The sequence below is a fragment of the Aotus nancymaae genome, unplaced genomic scaffold (genome assembly GCF_030222135.1).
Source record: "Aotus nancymaae isolate 86718 unplaced genomic scaffold, 86718_ANA_hifiasm-v0.15.2.pri h1tg000006l, whole genome shotgun sequence".
NCBI classification, from domain to species: domain Eukaryota; kingdom Metazoa; phylum Chordata; class Mammalia; order Primates; family Aotidae; genus Aotus; species Aotus nancymaae.
The window spans coordinates 5169126-5194167 of record NW_026988417.1 but is presented as its reverse complement, the minus strand read 5'-3'; the positions used below and the strand labels follow the sequence as shown (position 1 = coordinate 5194167).

Sequence of the window (25042 nt, the reverse complement as noted above, 5' to 3'; positions counted from 1 at the left end):
CCTCCATTGACAATCTCTTTGGGTTCAAAAATAACTTGGCCCATGTGTTTATTGCCCTGTTCTCCTTCCTGCCCAGAAACGGCACAGGCTCTGCAACAATGCCGCAGATCACAGAGGCGGCGCGGCTGGGCAGGGCTGGTCACTCACTTGACGTGATGTATTCTGGAGCTTTTCCGGGGCTCAGCGGCACGGCTTCCTCGTAATACCCTTCTGGGAGGGAGGATGTTGGCAATGGCGGAGGCCCACTGTCAGGAGGCTGGGAGGAAAGGAAAAGCAACACAGAAATTAGCATGACCATTACAAGGAAATTCTGTATTTCCAATTAGCACATGTGGCCAGTCTTTTCCTCTTTCCTTTGTAAAGTCTTCAGCAAAAGAGAACCTCATCCTGTGAAGGGGCTTGGGAGGCCAGTCCTGATGTGTCTCTCTCAGTTTCCTGGGCACATCCACGCCCCAGCCCGGCCGCAAGCCGTCCAGTCCACACCAAATCTCCAGGTTCAGCGCGCGTGCAGCAGTCTCACTGGAGCATCCGCAACACGGAAATCCCCTTCCCCTACGTAGGACTGAGCCTGTTCAGACCCTGCTCCGGGGTCCGAGACAGTGTCTGTGTGCCCCTTTTCCTCACACACTCCACGCGTGCCAGCCTTTGCTGGTCTCAGACACTGACTGAGATGCCAAGACGCTGCCACAGGCGGTGGGCTCTGGGGACACAGATGCTCAGGCGCACCCAGCACCTACCACAGAGTGAGCTGGGGAGCCACACTGGCTGAGTGCATGAGTGAGGCTTGCCCACATTCTCACCATATCCCTGTTGTGTGCTAGGAAAGCTTTAAAAAAGCCAGTCACCTGGGAGCCACTCTCTAAAACAAACTAGAAATTATTCTCCAGAGATGGAATCCATTCCTTATTAAAACCAATCATGTCACAGTTTTTTAACACACTCAGAGACTGATGCACTCTCTGGCTGTGAAGTCACAGCCTTAGAATATGGAAGAGCTGGGGGCTCACTCCACACCTTGGGACAACTTATGTCCCACCTGGCCTTCAGGACTCCGCTCAAGTCCCCTCTTTTCTTAAATGTTCCTGACAGCTCTAATCCAACCCAGCTTCTCCCTCCTACGACCATCTACAGGACTTGCTGGTGTGTCTCTCACTGGTCCTCCTGCCAACAGGGACGGCTGAATGGCAGGAAAGCCAGCATTCACCCTGATAGCTGGTCTGCTATCTGACCAGCACTGTGCTAGGCACTTCCACTGGCTACAGGAACGTCAATCAATCCACGCAGGAATCCTTCAGGGCACGTGTTCTATTACCTTATATTTTACAGATGCAGAAACTGAGGTTCAGAATCTAAAACTGCTCAAAATCAGACACTAGTAACTGCCAGCTGGAGTTTTCAAACACCAGGTCTGTCTGTTAAAGACCTTTTCAATATTCATATTCTCTCTCCCCTTTTTCCTATGAATAGCATGCAGCAATTTCCCACTACCTAGATTCTGTAAACAAACTGGGACGAGGAATGTCACGAGGTATGTCACGAGGAATGGAAGAAAGCAGAGGCCCCAAACTGAAATCTCCTCAGTTATGGTTCCAAGTAGAACAATGTTCTATTGAAATTTTGGGGCTGTTGTGTTTTTTTTGCTGTAAATGCTTCAGAAAATGTGACTCCATCGCTTTCTATGTAACTCATCTCTGAAGCCAAGAAGCCCTTTGTGAATGACTAATCACCCACTGCAGTTTCAACCTGTACCTGCCTCTCACCAGATGAAGACGAGAACTCACTCCAGATCATCTGCACAATATTCCTTCATGGACTTCCAGACAGTTGCCTCCCTCCCGCCCCCAGTCCTTGTTCCCAAGGCTAAATAACTCCAACTCCTTTGCACTCCTATCACAAGGCTGGCTTCCCAAATCGTCACCATTCTGTGGTGTTACGCTGGACCATCTCCAGGTCCTTCATATCTCCATACAGAGGCAGCTCTTCCAACAGAACCTGACACATGGTGCCCAGCACCAGGCCAGGTCTGTACAGGAGGCCACGTCCCAGTTAAAGTCTCTGCTGGTTGCTTTTGGAAAAGAGCTGCTTGATTCACTGAATAAAACTGAGTATCTTTTATTCATGAAACACAGGGTGTTCCAACTTCCTTTTAGCATGGTCAAACAATCAAATTATTCATGTCCTGGAAAAGCATGACAAATAGCTGAATCAAACAAATGTTTGTGAAACAGTATAGGTCAGACTCCCTTCCTGAGTGCCGTAAGGAACTTACTCTCTGAATTGATGGGGTTCTGAGCAGACACTTTCAAACCCTATTACTGGTGGTCGTGTACTTGGCATAACCTTTTGAGTATGCCCCTTAGACCCAATAATTCCACTTCTAAAAATATATACCAAAAAGGTCAATTGGTCACATGAAAAAAAAAACCATATAAGGATGTTCAATAAAAGTTTGTTTAGTGAAATCTAAAAACAATCTACATGTTCAAGAGAAGATTGCTCAGATATATTGCTACATCCACAGGCAGATATTTAAAAGGCCAGTCCATGTGTACAGTCATTTACTTTAGAAACCTCTACAAGATACTGCTGAAGGGAAGAACGCAGGTGTACATGATCCCTTTACATACTGTGTGTGTTTATGCTTACATACACACAGAGGCAGAAGGTCATTCACCACAAGTGTTAACCGTGGTTGCCTCTTTTTATATTCAACCTGGAATGCTTCAATTATCTGCATAGTATGTCATTTTAAAAATCATTTCAAAAAATAAAACTATTTTCATTTTGAAATAATACTCCTCAGAAAATAACACTGCTAGAGAATCACTCCACTCTCAAATACCACTTATCCTTGAAATCAGCCACAGGGGTTTCAGACACTTCAGGCTTGTTAAAGTCAAACAGAAGAAGGGCCGAAAACATGAGCAAACTGTCACTTACTACCACTGTGGGCACAGCAAGTCCTTCAAATGTGCCATTGAATGGCAGCACCACACACCACCATGGCATCAGTCAACCCTCCCTCACTATCGGGAGAGACCCAGTCCGAGCACACGCCCCTAACACGTCCTGTATCTGTCCCCACTGTTTCCTGGGCTGCCACTCACAAAACACAAGCTAAGAAAACAAGGGTTGTTGGGCTGGGTGCAGTGGCTCCTGCCTGTAATCCCAGCACTTTGGGAGGCCGAGCTGGGCGGATCACGAAGTCAAGAGCTGGAGAACAGACTGGCCAACTTAATGAAGCCCCATCTCTACTAAGAATACAAAAGTTAGCCGAGCGTGCTGGCGGGTGCCTGTAATCCCAGCTACTCGGGAGGCTGAGCCAGGAGAATTGCTTGTACCCAGAAGGCAGAGGTTGCAGTGAGCCGAGATCGCGCTGATGCACTCCAGCCTGGGCATGGAGCAAGACTCCATCTCGGGAAAAAAAAAGAAAAAGGAATAAAAGGAAAATAAGGGTTCAAAGTATAACCACCATGGCAGCTTAAGACACTTAAAAAGAAATATGAGAAACTACCCTCCTCAGAGAACAACTGATCTTCACCCCTGCTGTGCCCTAGAAATAAGAACGAAACTGCACTGTGCCAGTGACTAGGGAACTCTCAAATTCACTAAAATATTTCTCCCTCAAATTAATACTTAAGTAAAAGCTCCCGAACCTTTTAATTTAGAAAATCTTACCTACCTTCGGGTATTGTAAATTTCTCCCGTAAGGTCTCCATCTTGCACTAGAGAAAATCAGTACTTACACAACAGCATAGCCATCTAACCTACGCCTGCAGGCTTATGGTACTGGCCATAATTTTAATTCCCATCTGTTGGAAAGGAAAGCCCATTGGTATCTGTCATTGCTACTTTAATGAAAAGCGAATTATTTAAACAAAAAGTGAATTCACAGAGAATTCTCTTTCCAACAATAATAATAATAGTAATAACAGCAGCCATAGTGGGAGGACTGCTTGAAGCGAGGAGTTCAAGACCGGCCTGGGCAACAAGGCAAAATCCCATCTCCACACAAAAAAAAATACAAAAATTAGCCAGGCATGATGGTGCACACCTACAGTCCCAGCTACTAGGGAGGCTGAGGTGGGAGGATTGCTCGAGCCCAGAAGGCCGAGGCTGCAGTGAGCCATGATCGTGCCACTGCACTCCAGCCTGGGTGACAGAGTGAGATGTTGTCTCAAATCAATCAATAATTATGTTTGTAAAATGCTATGGCATAAATACAGTGATAATTATTGCCGTTATTACTACAGGTCAACGATCTCTTCTCCAAAATGCTTGGGACCAGAAATGTTTCAGATTTTGATTCTGTTTTGTTTTGTTCTGGATTTTGGGATATCTGCAGTGTGTACTTACTGCTTGAGCATCCAGAATCCCAAAATCCGAAATCCAGAATCCTCCAAAATCCAAAACTTTTTCAGGGCTGACATGATGCTCAAAGGACATGCTCACTGGGCATTCTGGATTGCCAGATGCAGGATGCCCAACCTGTACTGACCATTTGCCTACAATGTGCCAGCCACTGTCCTGGGGTGCTTGATACATATTTTCTCTCATTCAGAAAATAACACTCAGATGTCGGCATCTCAATTATGATTTCACAGATGAGGAAACCGAGACTCAAGAGATTAAAGACCCTGCCCGGGGCTGGACATGCTCATCCATAGAAGTCAGCCAGAATGGGCACGGCCTGCTGACCTGGAAGCTGTGGCACAGCAGTGTGGCATCTGTCGCTTCTGCAGCCTCAGCACCTACCCCACAGGGGCTGAGCGGACGAGATTTAAGGAAGGAACCAACAAACCAACCAACCAAGACTGCACGGGTCCAAACCTTTGGCTGCCAGATCACACAGCACAAGCAGAGGCGCCATTTCCTAGAAGGACTCCCCTCCCCGCACCCAGCATAGACCCAGCACCGTCCCACCTTCCGCTCACCTCATGGCAGGCGCTTCGCCCTCTGTCTGCTGCTTCCCACTGCCTTCCCTACCCCTACCTCAATCTGTTGCTTAGTCCTTTCCATGAGAAACACCAATCAATGACAAAATCTGATCTTACCTGAGAAATACATACACCTAGGATGTGGAATCCCTTTCTGACTTTAATTTTATATATACAATGACACCTCTAGATTCTGTTTTTCTGGTAAAAGGGATTAAAATCTGTTAAGAGTAACAGCCAAAAAATATATAATCTGAAATTTAAAAATCAGGGCTCAAGTTCCAATTCCATGCATATTGGCAAAACCCTTTTCTAACTGATGTGAGTATTTTAGCAGCACCCTGTGACATTCATGCCATAATCGAAACTTCCTGTGCTGCTGCTCATCTGCAGGAAGGAACCCATGCCACTGAGGGAAACTGAGGATTCGATCAAAGTCATTTGCAATGGATAATAAAATGTTATAGTTTAAGCTGCAAAAATGGTTTCAATCCTAACACTAAGAACTCTGAGTACATACTCTTCTCAGCAAAATAAAGTCTTTATCCAAATTACACCCCATTCCATTGTGATCACTGTGAAGTCTGCATTCCACACAGGCTTCAGTAAACACTGGGAAGACTGTCGCACATATTTTCCTCAAGTTTCTCTCCTTTTACTTATGCATGACAAAGAATGAAAGCCCTGTGGGGCCATGTCATCTTCCCTCCCTTTTCCACCAGCAGGCAGGCATCCAGATGGAAGGCAAGGCGGCCCACCAGGGGCATAAACAGGACAGAGTGGAATCCAGCCATAAAGTGAATTGAAAACAAAGATGCCACTGGGATTAGACATGAACCAGAACTCTGAGATTCCTGAAAGATGGGTGAAAAAGGCAAACAAGATGGCTCACATCCACCAAAGGGTCACATCTGATGCCACAGGACAACGAATGCTTTTCTTGTTTTAAATAGTGGGCTTTAGCCCCAACTCTGCAACTGGTAAAAGAGCCAATTTTGTCACATACACTCAAAGAGCCTTGCAATGTCATCCGTCAGAGATAACGAAGTTGCTGTAAGTACCTGAGAGAGGACGAAATGCAATCAATGAGAAGACGGAAACGCCTGTTATCAAAACTTCACTGCTGCAGGCCAAGTGTGGGGCTCACACCTGAGTCCCCACTACTCAGGAGGGCAAGGAGACAACCACTTAAACCCAGGAGTTCAAGACTAGCCTGGGAAACATGGCAAAACCCCGTCTCCACAAATATACAAAAATTAGCCGGGTGTGGTGGTGTACATCTGTAGTCCCAGCTACTCGGGAGGCTGAGGTAGGAGGGTCACTTGAGACTGAGAGGTCAAGGCTGCAGTGAGCTGTGATCATGCCACTGCACTCCAGCCTGAACAACAGAATGAGACCCTCGAAAAAACAAACAAACAAACAAAAACTTCACTGTCCTAGAGACAGAAAGCAGAACGGTGGATGCCAGGGGCAGGAGGCAGGGGGATGGGGGAGAATGGGAAGTTAGTGTTTAAGGGGACAGAGTTTCCACTGGGGAAAAATAGGGAGATGGATGGTGTTGATGGCACCACAATACTACGAATGTACTTCATGATATTTCAGTTATTTTAAGTATATTGAACTGTACACTTAAAATGATTAATTTTTTTTTTTTTTTTTTTTTTTTTGAGACAGAGTTTCACTCTTGTCCAGGCTGGAGTGCAATGGCACAATCTTGGCTTACTGCAAACTCCGCCTCCCTGGTTTAAGCGATTCTCCTGCCTCAGCCTCCCTGGTAGCTGGAATTACAGGCATGCACCACCACACCCAGCGAATTTTGTATTTTTAGTAGAGACAGGGTTTCGCCAAGTTGGTCAGGCTAGTCTCGAACTCCTGACCTTAAGTGATCTGCCTGCCTCAGCCTCCCATAGTGCTGGGATTACAGGCGTGAGCCACCACACCTGGCCTAAAATGGTAAATTTTATGTCATAGGTATTTTACCACAATAAAAGGAAACTGCACTGTATCTGCTTGCATAAAAAGGCATCAAATTTACATAAACTTTGCCCCTAATATACCAATGAATTGAGTTGCTCCCTGCTACCCCTTGAAACACTATGTAACCTCAGGCTGCTTGTCAAATGAAAATATGTCAAGAAAATGCCTTGATCTAGAATTGTATGTATTGCAGGATAGCCCCAAAAGGAGCCTATCTTGCTCTTTTTTCTCCTCAGCCATGAAGATGTGAGATATCCCTAGCTGAGACGCAATGCGACGCTGAAGAAGGGTGGGGGATGCCATGCAAACGACGCTCATATGGTTAGACCCCTTTAGCGAGCTGGCTGCAGTGAGCTGGGCAGTGGGTCACAGCAGCCGGCATCAGCACAGTTGGGATCCATTGCCCAGGACCTACCTGGGCTCGCCTTTTCAAAGGCTCTTTTAGCACTTGCTGCAAATGAAACTCAACCAGTCTGATAGTTGCACAGCTCTCCCTTGAAACAAAACAAGAATATTTCGAAAAGCACAGGCCAGGCACAGTGGTTCACACCTATAATCCTAACACTTTGGTAGGCCAAGGCGTGTGGACTACCTGAGCCCAGGAGTTTGAAACCAGCCTGGGCAACATGATGAAAACCCCGTCTCTACTAAAAATACAAAAAAATTAGCCAGGCATGATGGTGTGTGCCTATAATCCCAGCTAATTGGGAGGCTGAGGTGGGAGAATCATACAAACCAGGGAGGCAGAAGTTGCAATGAGCCTAGATCGCACCACTGCACTCCAGCCTGGGCAACAGAGCAAGACTGTCTCCAAAAAAAAAAAAAAAGACGAATGCACAGCACAGCTCTCCCACAAACCGTTTTTTGAATAGATGCATATTTTAGCCTATCTGAGTCTCTCCTTGAAAAGCCAGGGAGAGAAAGTAGAGTAGAAAACATGCTACAGCCCACACTTGTGACTCCCAAGATTCAGAAGTTCTAGATTTCCACACTACACACACATCTAATGTCTTGCGAGCACTTCCAAGGACACATTAGTGGGGTGGGAGGAAGCACTAAGTCACACAGGGCACCTCAGGCTTTGTTAACTATTGAATACAGGTATGAAGCACTATTACAGACTAAAAAGGATAACAAGGTAAAAGATAACCTATTTGTTAAAGAGTTTGTAACACAAAACACTATGACAAAAGGCAATATTCAATTCATGCCACAAAAGAGGTAAAAACCGAGCGTAGCTGTGGTTCACTGCATGCGAAGCAGAGCCTAGCTGAAGTAAATCGTACACTAACAGTCCTTCAATGGCTTAGGGCTGCTTTCACAAAATTCCCAACTTCTTATCACAACACGCAGGTCCTTTGTAATTCAGCCCCTGCAGAGAATTCCGGCCTCATCTGTGGATTTCCTGCCCAAATCCCATTATCCAGCAAGGCAGAGCTACCTGCAATGCTCCTAGTACAACTGGCTGTTTCTCTGGCTTGTGCTTTAATTTACAGCACACCCTCTGTCTGGCACAGCTGCCTACCCGTTCCATCTTGACCCCATTACAAGCAAATTCTCTTGAATCAATTCACCAATAGCAAAATGACCAACTGGCCAAAAGTCAATTCGCTAAAGGCAAACTTAATGTACTTAGTGACCAGCTGACTTGCTGAATCCCAAATTCACTAAAAAACTATCAGAAAACTACAATTGAGCTATCTTAACCAAGCTCCACCTCCCTGACTCACTGAGTTGACAGCTGCTCTATTCTTCTGTAAAACACCCTAATATCGGCCGGGCGCGGTGGCTCACGCCTGTAATCCCAGCACTTTGGGAGGCCGAGGCGGGTGGATCACGAGGTCAAGAGATCGAAACCATCCTGGTCAACATGGTGAAACCCCGTCTCTACTAATACAAAAAATTAGCTGGGCACGGTGGCGTGTGTCTGTAATCCCAGCTACTCAGGAGGCTGAGGCAGGAGAACTGCCTGAACCCAGGAGGCGGAGGTTGCGGTGAGCCGAGATCGCGCCATTGCACTCCAGCCTGGGTAACAAGAGCGAAACTCCGTCTCAAAAAAAAAAAAAAAGAACACCCTGATATCCCTAAGACACTAAACATTCATGGCTGCAGGCTCCTCTCTGGGGTGTCTACAAAAACCATCCCACCTGTTGAGTTGTGTATTTAAATTCTTATTACTATAATTATTTACTTGAATTTGATCATTACATAACAAACCAATGAAAAAAATGAGTGCAAAAGGTGAGCCGATGATTCTCTGAGATGCTTTAGAAAGGTTCAGTCAAAACAAACTGGGCAGGGCACAGTGGCTCATGCCTGTAATTCCAGCACTTTGGGAGGCCTAGGCAGGAGGATTGCTTGAGCACAGGAATTCAAGGTTGCAGTGAGCTATGACTACGCCACTGCACTTCAGCCTGGGCGACAAAGTGACACCCTGTCTCTTAAAACAAACAAAAATCATAAAAAGGCTATTCAATTAGATGTGGGCACATCAACTATTAAAAAAAAAAAGGGCAACATGCATAAAATTCTAGGGATTCTAAGCTCAGATTGTTACAAAAACTGGAAATTACTAACAGTATAACATACATAGAGAGTACACAGAAAAGACGAGCCAAAGCCCATAAGCATGACACCAAAGCATGTGACCCTTGGCCTACAGCAAAACACAGTGGTTTTCTAGGAAGTAAGCATGGCTTAGACGTCCAGGGAAAATCACCTTGCTACTCATGCACGAAGCACCAGGAAGGGGAAATTACCCGCTGGCAAACTGTTACTCAAAAAGTATTCATTTAGGTATGGCAGCTCACACCTGTAACTCCAACACTTAAACCATTCATGTCAACTTGGCGTATTTAAAGCACACATTAATGTGTACCTTTTTAAAATTTTCTCACTTTAACCAGCATTTTTGATTGGCCAGTTCAGACTATACCAGTAGAAAAGCCTCTTATGTACCGTAACCCAGTCTAACTTGTCATTTTGCTACCACAGGCAGGAGCAGAGCGTAGGCCAGGGGAGAGCAGGAGACGAGGAGAGAGGACGAGAGAGGGAGAAAGAGGATGAATCAATGCATTAGTCATGAACTATATCTGAGGACAACACAGAGATGGACTGTGGTAGAAAATGGTTGACCAGTCAGAACTCTTCATCTGAAACTGGCATCCCTCCACTCCACCCAGCTGGCATGTCAGGGACATACAGTTTGGTCCAGAGCAGGTGGGAGGGCACTTCGGCAGCACTAGAGAAGAGTCCATGACCGTCACAGAACCACTGCTACTCTTCCAGCTGCTGCTTTTGTTTCAGTTTGGGTTTTTTTTGAGATGGAGTCTTACTCTGTGGCTTAGGCTGGAGTGCAATGGTTCGATCTTGGCTCACTGCAACCTCTGCTTCCTGGGTTCAAGCAATTCTCCTGCTTCAGCCTCCTGAGTAGCTGGGATTACAAGTGCCCAACACCACGCCCAGCTAATTTTGTAGTTTTAGTAGATACAGGGTTTCACCATGTTGGCCAGGCTGGTCTTGAACCCCTGACCTGAAGTGATCCACCCGCCTTGGCCTCCCAAAGTGCTGGGATTACAAGCATGAGCCACCACACCCAGCTGGTTTTTGGTTTTTTGAGACAGAGTTTCACCCTTTCACCCAGGCTAGAGTGCAGTGGTGCAATCTTGGCTTATGGCAACCTCCACCTCCCGGGATCAAGCGATCCTCCCACCTCAGCCTCCCGAGTAGCTGGTACTACAGCTGCACACCACCATAACCAGCTAATTTTTGTATTTCTTGTAGAGACGTGGTTTTGCTATGTTGCCCAGGCTAGTCTTGAACTCCTGAGCTAAGGCTATCCACCCACCTTGGCCTCTTGAAGGGCTGGGATGACAGGCAGCCACTGCGTCCCGCCTCAGCTGCTTCTAATTGTTCTCAGTTCCCCCTCAATCTCAGAACAGCTTTCCCGATACGGAATGTGAAGATGAAACATAAGACCCATCACAGGAAAGCCAGAGATTCCAGACAACCTTACTAAGAAAAATGAAAATAAACCAGAAGATGAAGCCAGAAAATGGAGGAACTACTGATTTCCCATCTAGCTCTTCATCTTTTAAATTAACAATTAGATACTTCTGGACTTTAATATCACATTATATCTAAAAGCAGCAAATGAGCCAGGCGGGGTGGGTCACACCTGCAATTCCAGCTACTTGGGAGGCTGAGGAGAGAGGACTGCTTGAGTCCAAGATGTTGAGACTGCAGTGAGCTATGAATGAGCCACTGCACTCCAGCCTGGGTGACAGAGCAAGACCCTGTCAAGAAAACAGAAAGGAAAGAGGGAAGAAGAGGAAAGAGGGAAGAAGAAGAAAGCAGAAAAAAGAGGAAAGAGGAAAGACAGGGGAGGGGAAGGGAGGGACAGAGAGAGGGAGAGGAGGCAGGGGAGGGAGGGAGGGAGGGAAAGGGATAGAGGGAGGGAGGAGGGAGGGAAGAAAGGGAAGGAAGGTAAGGAAGGGAAGGAAGGGTGGGAGGGAAGGAAGGGAGGGGAAGGGGGGGAGGTGGGGGAGAAGGGCAGCACCGATGGCCTCATCCACACCTAGTGAACCAGAACCCACACATTAAGATGCCCAGGTGGTTAGCTGAAGGTTAAAGTTTGAGAAGTGCTGCTCTAAGGAGTGATTAGAGCACAGGACTTAAAAATATCCTAAGCACTTGAGATATATTCACTCTTCCCATCTCCTGGATAATCCTGAGGCACAGAGGTTACATCAATCTCCCCAAATCATATGAGGAGTCCGGGGCAGCACCGGAGCAGGAAGCAGGCGGTGTTGCTCCTGGACTACACCTGCAGCCTGTGGCCTCCCTGGATCTGAGGCACGCTTGCGTCTGATCTGCTGCCACACCTCTGAACTAGTATTGTTGAGAAAAGCATAAATTTGAAATAAATGTTGCAGTCTCTGCCCTCTCTACTTACTATATGATGTTGAACAAACCTTACACACCTTCACTGAGTCTCAGCTTTCTTCTCGGAAAAATGGGTGCACACACGCCTCTCCAGATAAGGAGTGTCAGGGGCTCTTTGAGGCCAAGCTATGGGAGTCAATGAGTTGTGATTTCTGGTGGCGTGTGGCAGGAACCCGGTAAATGCTTGTTTCCCTCTGTGCCCACTACAGTCCAAGACTCTTGAGCACTGTACCAGGCCCAGGCAGAGTGGGGATGAATGACAAACAGCCCTGCCTGCCCACAGTTCCTAACCTGGCAGAGAGATCATCAGATGATTCATACTGAAAGCAAACACAGAAAGAGAATTGCTACTGATTTTGCCCTAACTTTGAATGACACTCTGAATTCCCTGAGTAAACAAGTTAGAAAACAGGAAAACATAGAAAAAGCTGAATGGCACATAAAAAGCTGCATATGTGAGCCTCGCCAGATCTTTTTAAAAAAACAAATTTTGAATTTGAATGCATAAAACTAAAGTACACATTCCTGAAATATGTACATATTTTTCTCTCTTGGAAAAAAAATGGATAGCTGACTTCTTAGTTAACCCCAGAAGTCTAACAATGACTATTAAAGTTTCAGAATAAGGTATTCAACTTCAGAATTAACTCAGAAGACAGTTAAGTCCGCAAGCTCTACAGACACTTTTATCTGCTAAATCCCCTAAATTTTGTTTTTCTTAATCTGATGTAAGAAAAGATGTCTACAGACTTGTAGCTCCTGTTGTCTGCAAAAAAATGCCAGCTTCCCAAGGGAAGTCTACACTTACAGTCTACCAACCAGCTGTCACTAACAGCTTCTCAGCCCTAGAAACATACTCAAAGGAGTGCCTCAAGCAAAATAAGAGCTCCATTCTTCCACACTGGGCTTCCATCACAGGCCTCTGGAGCCCGTAAGTATCCCCAGGCCTCCATCAATGATCGCTGCAACTGGGATCTTGACTCACCAGCCAGGGCTGAGGGATCTCCGGCAGGGGCATCTGAGGAGGGGCCGGCAGGCTGTTGGCAGTCTCCTGCTTCTGAGCATGGTCCTTCACATCAAAACCTGTAAGAGTTAACCAGAATCACAGAACTGGATGAGAGGGATAGGAGTAAGAGTGGCATCACTAGCAGCTATCAGTTCCTGAACCCTGTGTTGAACATTTTGCAAATATTTATTTTCTCTAATCCTTTACAACAGTCCTGCAGGGTTAGGTACTATTCTTATTCTTCTCCATTTTACAGGTGAAACCAACAGCTTAAATAAAAGGGGAGGGGAGGGGAGGGGAGGGGAGGGGGAGGAGGGGATGATAGAGAAAGAAAAAAGAAAGAAAGAAAAAGAAAGAAAGGAAGGAAGGAAGGAAGGAAAGAAAGATAGATGGAGGAGGGGAAGGGAGGGGAGGGGAGGGAGAAAGAAGGCAGGCTAAGAAAGGAATCGAAGCACTAAGAGCTAGAAATGATGGTGCTGGCCCCAGAGCCTGCACGGTCCTCAGTGCCATGCTGCATCTCTAAGGGAAAGCTGCTCCCCCTCAACTTCTACTCAGGGCAGGACTTATCCATGTAGCAACGGGATAGACACCTTCCTGGGAATCAATAAGTTTTTATTAAGTATCTTCTTAAAGTCAGATACTATAATAGACATACTTTATAGATGACGTGACTGATACAAGCTCACACCTCTCAGGTGTGTTGAAAAGACAAATACATATACAAGACATATACATATTCAAGTTGACAAGACAAATACATACACAACAAATTACTAGAAAAGGGGATGAACACTACAGCAGTGCAGGCAGGAAAGAGGAAGAAACAAGTTTTAATGTGGGCACAGTGCTATCTATATGCCAAACACTCACTTGAAAAGGCCTGTAAAAATACTGACTTAAGAATGGTCACCTATAATGGGTCCAGTACTATGCTAGAGGTCAGGAATTGAAACATGAAAAGACCCACTGCCGACCTACAGGAGCTGCAACAGAGACCAGAACTTTGATAGAGAACTACAAACAAACAAAAAAAGCATGAAAGAAGGATAAATGACACACACACACATACACAAAATCAACAGGTAGGTTTAAATTAAAGAGCGGAAGAAAGAATTCATGAATTGAAAAATGTCAGGAGATACATCCAGAAGGAGGCATGGAGAGACCAGTGCTGGAGCTCACTGGGCAGAGGAAGAGAGGACAGGAAACCAGGGGAAAGCAAACAGTCATCAATAGCTGACATGTTTATCAGGCATCAGGCACTGTTTTGAAATATTTTATACCATCTCATTCAATCCTCACAACATCCCGTGAGGTCAATAATACCATTAGCCCTTTTTATACAAAGAGGAAGCTAAAGTATAAAAAGAGTAAGTAGGCCGGGCGCAGTGGCTCACGCCTGTGATCCCAGCACTTCGGGAGGCCGAGGTGGGCAGGTCACCTGAGGTCAGGAGTTCGAGACCAGCCTGGCCAACATAGTGAAACCCCATATCTACCAAAAATAAGAAATTAGCTGGGTATGATGGGACACGCCTGTAGCCCCAGCTACTCAGGAGGCTGAGGCAGGAGAATCCCTTGAACCCAGGAGGCGGAGGTTGCAGTGAGCTGAGATCATGACACTGCACTCCAGCCTGGTGACAGAGTGAGACTCTGTCTCAAAAAAAAAAAAGAGTAAGTAACCCATGCAAGGTCACACATTTGGTAACAGGCAGGGCCAGAATAAAAAGCCAGTTTAAGGTTGGAGTTCATACCCGTCACCACATATGATAAAGGGCCTTGTAGAATGACCAAAGGAGTCTGGATTGTGACCAGAGGCAAAGGCTGACAGATGAAAGAGTTTGAGAAAGTAACAAAATTATTTCAAAAGTGAACGTTTCAGGCCAGGCACAGTGGCTCATGCCTTTTGGAGGCCTAGGCAGGCAGACTGCTTGAGCCCAGGAGTTTGAGACCAGCTCGGACAACATGGCAAAACTCTGTCTCTACAAAAATATAAAAACCTAGCTGAGTGTTGTGGTGTGCACACATGTTGTCCCAGCTACTAGGGAGGCTGAGGTGGGAGGATCACCTGAGCCTGCGAGGTCAATGCTGCAGTGAGCAGTGATCACACCACTGCACTCCAGCCTGTGCAACACAGCGAGACCCTGTCTCAAAACAAAGAAGTTACTATTTCATACTGCCCCAAAATAGGGTCCCCATCCTGCTTTCTTATCTAAGTGACAGGCCCCATCACTCAGCCAGGTTTTCCCAAGCCATCCATGTTCAAACTGCTACCAAATCCTCCAGGCCATCTTCCAGACTGACCAGGTGAGCTTTCCAGAATGCAAATCTAATCATGTCATACATGGCTTCATATACTAAAAGAATACATGTCAAAGTATAAATGAATTATACACTTTAAATGGTGAAGATATCACCTGTGAATCCTATCTCAAAAAAGATGTTTAAAAGATAGGTCCCTCCCTCTCATCCAGCTACCTCTACAGAGTCTTCAAGATTCTCACATCACATCCTCCAGGAATCACCCCTTGGGCCCTCCAACACCCTGGTCTCTCACTTAACTGGTGTGGACTCTCAGGTGCTCTCATAAGGCTCTGATGCTCTCCACAGCAGTACTTAGCAGGCTCTCCTAGTTCCTGTATCTTTTGTCTTACTCACTGTGCAGGAAAGAGTTAACATAAGGGGCCCAAGGCTACTCTCTCGAGAGGGGCCTGCTTTCAAGGCTGGCCCCTGGCTGGCCTCTGGGAACCTGGATTTCAGCAGTGTTCCCACCATTCTCTAATGGACAAGGTTGGTTCACTGTGCCTGTACTGTTTGTGTAAACATGGTTTGTGCTGAAAACCTGCCTTTCCTGAAATTCTGGTATGTGCCAGACAGAGGGTGCCTACAGGACCAGACCTAAGTAAAAACCTTGGGCACTGAGTCTCCAGTGAGCCTGAACAGAAACGTCGCACAGAGCTGGCTGTGTTTTTATCGCTGAGGAAGGAGTGTGCTCTGTGTGACCCTTACGGGAGAGACAAAGCACACAGAAGCTGGCACACGGCTCCCTCCATGCTCCACCTGCGTCTTCTCCCTTCCCATCTGCCAGTCGGGCTGTGTATCCTCACTTCGGCTGCAGGGCGTCCCGCAATTGAGGAAGAACAACCTGATGCCGAGTCCCGGGAGTCCTTCAGGTGATTTCCAAAGGTGGGGGTTGCCTTGGGGACTCCCAACACACGATTCCGGTAGCTCCTTCAAAGCTTTATCTTTCTATACCTGGAGGCCAACACAGAACTTGGCACAAGTACAAACCCTCAATGAAACCCTGATGAACAAATAATGTAAGTTAAAGAACAAATAAATACATTTTAGAAAGATAGTAAAATTAAAGACCATTTAGAAGCCAAGACATTGTAAGAAGAAAAAGCAGGCATCAGAAAGAGACTCACCTTTGGATGACTGTATCCTCAGCAGAATGTTGGTTATCACTGCCTTTTTCTCCCTGACAGTTGAGGTTAGATATTCATGGTCCAGGAGTTCAAGAAAGAGACGAAGTTCAACTATTAACTCTTCCATTGCTGACAACAAAAGAGAGGAAGGGTACTATCAGGCCCAGTGACTTGCAAATGTCAAAATAGGAATGCTGAGTCTTACTCGAAGCACTTCATGTTTAGCTTAAACACTGAATATGGTATTCTGACCTGAAAAACAAGTTTGCTGAAAGCAAGTCCACTAGAAGATTCACGCATCTTCTCCTTAACACATACACTACTCCTTCGCTTCTGCTTTGAGGCAGTAAAATTCAACTGGGAGAAGCTCCAAAGCCAGGCTGCCAACAGATGGTGTCCCAACCCAAAAGCCTGACATCATCATTTGGTGTCAATTCCATAATATTAAATTTCCATGTCAAGAAGGAGATGGGAGTTTAAAATGCCAAAGAGTTTTCTAATAACCACTAGGGCATGGTTTCAGAAACTCAACACCCAGCCCTCTGCCTTTGTAAAGTTGGCTCCGCCACAGGACAACAGTGAGCATGTTTATGCGGTTAGCACAGGGGATCCCAGATGCTGAGGATGGTGTAAATCAAAGTTCAGGTGCTGACTTCCCAGCATGTCTTTTCCTTCTAGAATGATGGCAGACTTTTCCTCTCATAGCCACAAGACTGGAATGCTGGCTTATGTCAGCAATTTGTAAATGATGATGTTAGCCTCTGGGGATGTGAACTCCTTCTTCGGGGAGCCCGCAAGGCCCGAGACTCAAACTGGTTTCATAATGCTAAGACATTATTCACCTTTTTCTGCATTAATGGTGGAAATGCAAGGGTAAAACTGCTAGCATCTTAGCATGAATCAAGGCAGTGACACCAAACTATCCTAGTGGTCATGATATCCTTCACCATATACTCATAGTTTAAAAAAAAAAAAGTTACTTGGGTTGGTCACAGTGGCTCATGCCTATAATCTCAGCACTTTGGGAGGCTGAGGTGGGCAGATCACCTGAGGTGGGGAGTTCGAGAACAGCCTGGCCAACATGGCCATCTCTACTAAAAATACAAAAATTAGCCAGACATGGTAGCACATCCCTGTAATCCCAGCTACTCAGGAGGGTGAGGCCCAAGAATCACTTGAACCTGGGAGGCGAAGGTTGCAGGGGGCCAAGATCGTGCCACTGCACTCCAGCCTGGGAGACAGAGTGAGACTGCTTCTCAAAAAAAAAAAAAAAGCCACCTTCACTTAGGAGTGTCTTTGATGAAGTAGTAAAAACTCATCGCTTTTATTAAATGTCAGCCTTTGAAGACACACCTTTTTAACATCCCACTGAATGGCACGGAAGCACACAGAAGCCTTCTGCACATGAAGTGTGATGGCCGTCTAGAGAAGAATCACTCTTGTGAGTGTCTGAGTTGCCAGCCACCCGAAGCCACTTGCTACACACAGCACTATCTTTACTTGAGACAGCGAATGACAGGCAAACTGCAATGACTTGGACTGGAGTCCTTGGCAGACATGCTCTCAAGAATGAGCACATGGGCTCATCATTTCAAGGTCAACAACTGACAGCATTTGCGGCCAGGAATAAAAGTGGAGATTCCAAGTGAAAAGAAGAATTTTTGAAACTTTGTATCCACCCCGTAAGAGCTTACTGCCTTCTAATACTTGAGGCTTTTCTAATGAGATCAGCAGTGACATTAACAAATGTGATCTATGTGACTTAACCTGCATAATGTCATATGTTGACATTTATTTGGAAGATCTGCACAACTCAGTGGACCATGATGCTACGAAATCATATATGGGTAAAAAGATCCACCTGAAGTGCAAAATAAACTAAAATATTCCAACATAACTGAGGACGGCACAGCTTCAGATGCCACATCACAACTAACCAACCCTTAGGAAACTACCACTTGTTGAGTTTTGGTATAGTATCAAAGAAGAATACCGACATCTGAAAAACTTCCCAACTGCGCATCTGTGGGAGGTCAGGTCTTCTCCATGGACTTCCAGCACAACATCTCACACAGTCTGAGTGAAGAGGTAAATACGACAATCAGCTATCTTCTAAGCCAGATACTAAAGATACCTGCTAAAATCTAAAACAATGCTACTCTTCTAATTATCATAGTTTCCTAAATGCAGTTACTTTTCATAAATATGTTATTTATGTTAACATAATGGGTTTATGGATATTTTAATGAATATCTTTAAATTTGCCAATTTTAATTCTAATATGGTAAGTACCTACAGACACAATCATAATTAAAGTTCTTTAAGGTCTTCAAAATATATTTTGAGACCAAAAGTGTGAGATGTGCTGCTGTCAGCAATTACTTTAAGTTCTTCCCTCATTTATTCATCACTTATCTGTTACCAGTCATGCAGGTCATGCATCTCGACTGACCAAAGCATGATGAAAATGAGTCATATAAAAAACCCAAGCAAAAACGTCTGAGAGCCACTGGTCTGTTTCCACAATCCAAATCTCCTGTTCTATAAGTCTACAACATCCCTCAGGATTAAAGACTTGTACCCAAGCTGCCGTGTATAACCGCCAAAGCTCTCATAATTTTAGGCAAGGGGGCAGAGAAATGGTAAAAGAGCTTAAAGTAGGTGGGTGTGGCACCTGCGGTTCACTCTTCCCAGCTGGGCAGTTTTCCCTTCTATGAAATGAAGAAGTTGGATTAAGTCACCTTTCATTAAGGTCTTTTTTATTAACCAATTTCTTGATTCTAAGTAATCTCATCTATACTTTAAAAATGGACCAGGCAAGTTGGCTCACGCCTGTAATCCCAACACTTTGGGAGGCTGAGGCGGGTGCATCTCTTGAGCCCAGGAGTTCGGGGCTGCAGTGAGCCATGACTGAGTCACTGCACTCCAGCCTGGGTGACAGAGTGAGACCCTGATTCTCAAAAAAAGGGGAGCAAGGGCTGATAGCAATATTCAAAATAGTCAAAAGGTAGAAAATGACGAATAGATAAATGAAATGTGGTATACACATACAATGAAGTATGATTCATCCATAAAAAGGATTAAAATTCAGTTACATGCCACAACATGGACAAACCCTGAAAACATTATGTTAAAATAGACAAAAAGGGGCAAATATATGAGTCTACTTATATGAAGTACTTAGAGTAGTCAAATTCATACAGAAAGAAAGTACAACAGTGTTACCAGGGCTAGTGCTGGGGGAGAATGGAAGGTTATTATTTAATGGGGTTCAGAGTTAACAGTTTGGGATGATGAAAATGTCCTGGAAATGGATAGTGAATATACCTAATGATACTAAATTTTATACTCAAAAAGGGTTAAAAAGGTAAAATGTATGCTATGCATTTTTTTTTTTTTGAGACAGAGTCTCATTCTGTCACCTGGCTGCAGTGCAGTGACATGATCTTGGCTCACTGCAACCTCTGCCTCCCAAGTTCAAGCGATTCTCCTGCCTCAGCCTCCCAAGTAGCTGGGACTATGGGTGTGCATCACCATGCCCAGCTAATTTTTGTATTTTTGGTAGAGACGGAATTTCACTATGTTGGCCAGGATGGTCTCAATCTCCTGACCTCATGATCCACCCGCCTCGGCCTCACAAAGTGCTGGGATTACAGGCATGAGCCACCACGCCTGGCCAGCTATGCATATTTAATTTAAAAAGGAAAGAGATTTCACTTGGGTTCCACCTAACAGCATCAAAATATCTGAAGACGACCTAAGGATGCATCTATCCTAACTCGTCACCTAAAACCTGAGCTCCCTTTATAGTGCGACCAGGAGGCCTCTGGGCAAAACCCTCCAAAGCCTGGGAGTCTGTTGTGGCCGCAGCCAAGGTACCTGTCCATCCTCCCCGGTGAGAACAGCAGCCTCAACCACAAGGGTGACTTTCAGCAGCCACTGCTCTTCTGCAATGCCCTGCACGCCACCTCCCCTACTAGGTAGTGGTTCACTGAAACACCCTATCCCAAGTGAGTCCATCAGATCTTCATTTTTCTATCTTTCGCCTGAAGACTAAGAAATATGATTCCGTTGGGACGGTCTCTTGAACTGAAAATAAGGCAATGCAGCAGCCAGCACAAGTGCAAGCACAGGGGTGCAAGGACAGAAGCCAGCCCGGAGGAAGAACAGAGGCGACACCCTCAGAAGCCGGCACACTCAGGCGGGCAGCCCCACGACAGCAAGTGTCTCCCGGACGCCGACCACACTCCTGAGGCTTTCCCCAGCCTACTGTTAGCTACTCGGAAAATTGGGCTGCACTTGAATGCCACAAAATATTTGTATCCTTCTAATAAATTTTCATTTCATTATGTTGTTGTTAAGCTAATCGATGTGGTTTTCTGTTCACCTGAAACTGTAACCAAAGCATTCTCAAAACACAGCTCTCTCAGCGCCTCAGAAAGCAAAACACTCCCAGAGCAGAGAGTTGCAATTGTTGGAAAGTCTCCCTTTTTGGGATCTTCACAGACTGAATTAACCAGGTTTTCTACTTGACAGTCTTTCCAAACGCTTAATACTCATCTCCTCTTTCTTCCCGCCTTCTCTAATCAAGTACCCCGGCTGGCTCCTCCTCACTGAAGTCTTCCCTAATTACCAAAATCCACTCCTGGCTTAGCATGCAAATGTTACAGAATGAATGACTTCTAGAGGAAGAGGATTACCACCTTCTGACCACTGATCCTGTGAAAGGCAGTGTACTGGAGGCAGGGACTGTTATTATCCCCATTTTGCAGGTTAGAAAACAGACACAGAAGGCTGCCTAGGGTCACCATGCCTCCGCAGTTGATAATTTGCTCACAGTCATACAGCTAGAACACAATAACACAGTAAGAATCTGAACTCCAAAAGCCCAGCTTTGACCATTTCGTAATAATTCTATAATAATAATTCTAATAATGATAATAACAATATAGATTGTTTTCAGAGATAACCCTAGTCTGGTGAGCTGTTATGCCCACTTTGTATTCAAAAAGAGCAACAATGTGACCAAGTAAAATTAATTTAGTCCTAGAAAAAATCAAGAAAATGAACAAGAACTGTCAACACAGACTACAGAGAAGCCTCCCAGAGCAGCGCAATGCTTTGCTGAGCTGCCTGGCTCCCCACCTCACCAGTTCCCGGGATGCAGGTGCGGCTCCTGGTGCATCTCTGTATTCGCTCCGGTGCCTGACTATGTTCAACATAAACCCAGCGCTCAGATCACGCACACGGAAGCAGGGAGCACAAACACACATGGCTGGTGGGCATGCTGTACCAAAAGCTCACTCCAGCGCCAAAGCAAGAAGGAAAGGAGTTCTTCCAACCAATTCTCCATTTTAAACTTTTTTTTTTTTTTTTTGAGACGGAGTTTCGCTCTTGTTACCCAGGCTGGAGTGCAATGGCGCGATCTCGGCTCACCGCAACCTCCGCCTCCTGGGTTCAGGCAATTCTCCTGCCTCAGCCTCCTGAGTAGCTGGGATTACAGGCACGCGCCACCATGCCCAGCTAATTTTTTTGTATTAGTAGAGACGGGGTTTCACAATGTTGACCAGGATGGTCTCGATCTCTTGACCTCGTGATCCACCCGCCTCGGCCTCCCAAAGTGCTGGGATTACAGGCTTGAGCCACCGAGCCCGGCCTTAAACTTTTAATATAAACATGTCTTTCCCCTTAAGATCTAAGAGTAATAACCCGCACACACTCTGGAGATTTTCCTACAAATGAAGGTCTGGTGAACTTTGTGTGCCTGAGCAGGAAGTGGCATCGTACTACTCCAGTCTGTGGACGTGCGGCAGGTGTGACACACCCACATCTCTCCGCCTCCAGAGCCGCTGCTGTTTCTTATCACCTGTGCTCTCTGGAGATCCAGGAGTCCAGGCACTGGGATCAGGTTTCCACAGAAGTATTCGGAGAGTGGCCTTCCCCTTAAGCTACCGCAGACTTATCTTCAGCAACCACCCTTTCCACTGCCCAACACAGGCTCTATCCTTCTATCAGGAGGAGGAGCTGCTTCTCCCAGTCAAGAACAACTTGTGCCCTTGTCTTCCTCCAGTACCTCCAGCCAAATCTCCCTTTACAATAGAGACTCTCCTATTTCCCCTGTAAAGTACTGTGGCCTTTGCAGCTGCTTAGCGATGTTTAATGGAAAACTCTGGCTACCACTGAGTACTGACCACGTACCAGACAATATACTAAGTGCTTTGTAGACATCTTGACTCATCTTAATAATAACCTTTTAAGATAGGTACTGTTTTCACCACTTTACAAGTAGAGAAACTGGTATTAAGAAAGGTCACATTTTTGCCTAAAGTCACACAGTTAAAAATAAGAACCAGAATGGACATCAGAACCAGCTGTCACTACTTTTTATAGCACCACTGACTGTCTAAATTTTGCTCCCGGTGGAAGAACCTCCTAATGTCTCTTAGGTTACATCCCTCATAGGTTACATTCAAATAACCTGTCTCCCACAACACAGGATGGGCCATCTACACAATTATTTCCCTCAAGGTTATTACTCAAATTGTGTTTGACATGATTATTTTACTAATAGTTTCTTACATTAAAAAATGAAATCTGTGAATTGGAAGAAGAGCGTAGATAGTTCACCCAACTTCCTCAATTTACTGAGGAAAAACTGAGGCTCAGAGAACAGAAAAGACTGAAGCAAGGGCACAGCCCACTCACCTCTCCCTTCTGCACAGCCCAAAAGAGTGGCCAGAGGGTTCTGCACACAGGACAACAACTAGTTACATTCCAATATCCACAATGACGTACGCATTTTCTCTCATCTGAGCCTCACAATCTTATCATCGTTGAAATATTACAGACTTTAGAAATAAAATGAATGCCCCAAGGCAGATAGCTAAGAAGGGCCATATCCACACCTGAACCACTTCCTCTGTTGAACACCCCAGCCCCGACACCTGCTATCCTGTTCTGGCTAGAATGGCGAGGTCACTGAACTGACTGGCATCATGGACGCAGGAATCAATCACTGAATTCCAGAGAAAAAAAATTTTCCCCAAACACCCACACCATACCAAACAAAAGATCTGACCACAGAATTTAGCATTCCCAAAACAACTGGAAAATTACCTGGAGGCCTTTCTGGATATATGTTATGCATTCACTCCCTTCTTCCTAGCAAAGACTTCTTCGGACTAATTAACCCTCTCTCCCTTTTTTGTTGCTGTTGTTTGTTTGTGAGACAGGGTCTCTCTCTGTTGCCCAGGCTACAGTGCAACGGCGCAATCACATATCACAGCTCAGCCTCCCAAGCAGCTGGGACTGCAGGCACGCACCACCACACCCGACTAATTTTTTAAACTTTTGGTAGAGACAGGGTCTCACTATTTGCCAGACTGGTCTTGAACTCCTTGGCCTCCGAAAGTGCTGGGATTCCAGGCGTGTGCCCCACACCCAGCCTTTCTGCTTTCTCTCACGTGAGTAGCTTATCCCATAGTCCTAAATAAGCAAGGAAAAGAAGAAGAACTAGACATCCCAGGAGACAAAGAATTCAACAAAGCAAACGCACTTCCTGTGTAACCAATCCCTTCACTACTCACAGCAAATCTCTGGCTCAGACTGGACAGTGAGTTCATTTATTTCAACAAAATAAAAGAAGTGGCTTATGGTTTGTGGGAACCAAAACGACTTTAAAGGAATTTTCTTTATTTACCTTCATGACTCAGTCATGGATTTGAAAACTACGAGGGACTCTGGAGCCCAAAGGCCTTTATTTTACAAGTGTGGTAACTGAGGCCCAGAGAAGAAAAGCAGCCTGAAGTCACAAAGCATTTGGTAAAGGGGTGAGAGCCAGGAACAGGGTCACCAAACTGCTGGTCAAAGAGTTCCCTGCTGCGCACGGAACTGTATTCCTCACACAGGGCCTGCAAGGCCTAAGCCCCTCTCTTGTCTCGGCTCTCCTACAAAACCAGAGAAAGGAATGTCTCCTGTGACTGGCTCTGAGAAAATACTATTAACTACCCGTCACTTCCTGCGGCATCTCAGAAACACAGGGAAAGTTGCCATGGGGGACAGACTCCGAAGACGCTGCCACATCCATATTCCCCACAGGCTTCTCACTTCACTGATGTGCAAAACACCTATTTGCATTCGGAATTACACTCAAGTCCTTGCTACAACCGAGACAGTTGCTGGTGGCCTTTTTATTTCCTTTATATTTTTATCTGCGATCCTTCCTGTAATGGTTCTTCCCTTCAAATTTCTAACCCAGTGCAGAAGCTCTCAGGACCTAGACCTAGGCAACTCCCCATTATCTAGTCTGAAGTGGGGGGTGGGAACAGTATCTGCGTCTCCTAATTCTCCCCGTGCCCTCTGTACGTCCTCACTGCCCCAACTAGTCTACACCACTCATCCCCCAGCACTCCAACCTGCTGGCCCTCATGGGGTGGCCCTCTGATAGCGCCCTCCACCTGAGCCAAGGCTACCTCTCCTGCCAGGCACCCCCACACGGCATCTCCTCCCTGAATTCTCCCCACCCCACTGAATTCTGCCAATGCCAATGAGCACAGCTCACATCCCACCATCTTGGGATGATCATTCTGTCCCTGCCAACGCCACTCATTTGGCCCTCATCCTCCACTGCTCCTTAGAAACTGACTCTGGGCAGGGCACCATGGCTCCCACCTATAATCCTAACACTTTGAGAGGCCTAGGTGGGCGGATCACCTGAGGTCAGGAGTTTGAGACCAGCCTGGCCAACATGGCAA

At 45.8% G+C, this 25042-nt stretch overlaps 1 protein-coding gene across 2 annotated transcripts in view; it reads right to left on the bottom strand.

Moving 5' to 3' along the window:
* AFAP1 (actin filament associated protein 1) overlaps positions 1–25042 on the bottom strand; it is a 176555-nt gene that overhangs the window by 96358 nt on the left and 55155 nt on the right. For both annotated transcript variants that reach the window (XM_012473519.2, XM_012473522.2), the window contains exons 2-4: positions 16290–16418; positions 12844–12941; positions 148–256 (exon numbers count right to left, since the gene is read on the bottom strand). In XM_012473519.2, coding sequence (XP_012328942.1) covers positions 148–256; positions 12844–12941; positions 16290–16416 — 334 coding nt within the window. In that variant the 5' untranslated portion in view covers positions 16417–16418. The remainder of the gene's footprint in view (positions 1–147; positions 257–12843; positions 12942–16289; positions 16419–25042) is intronic.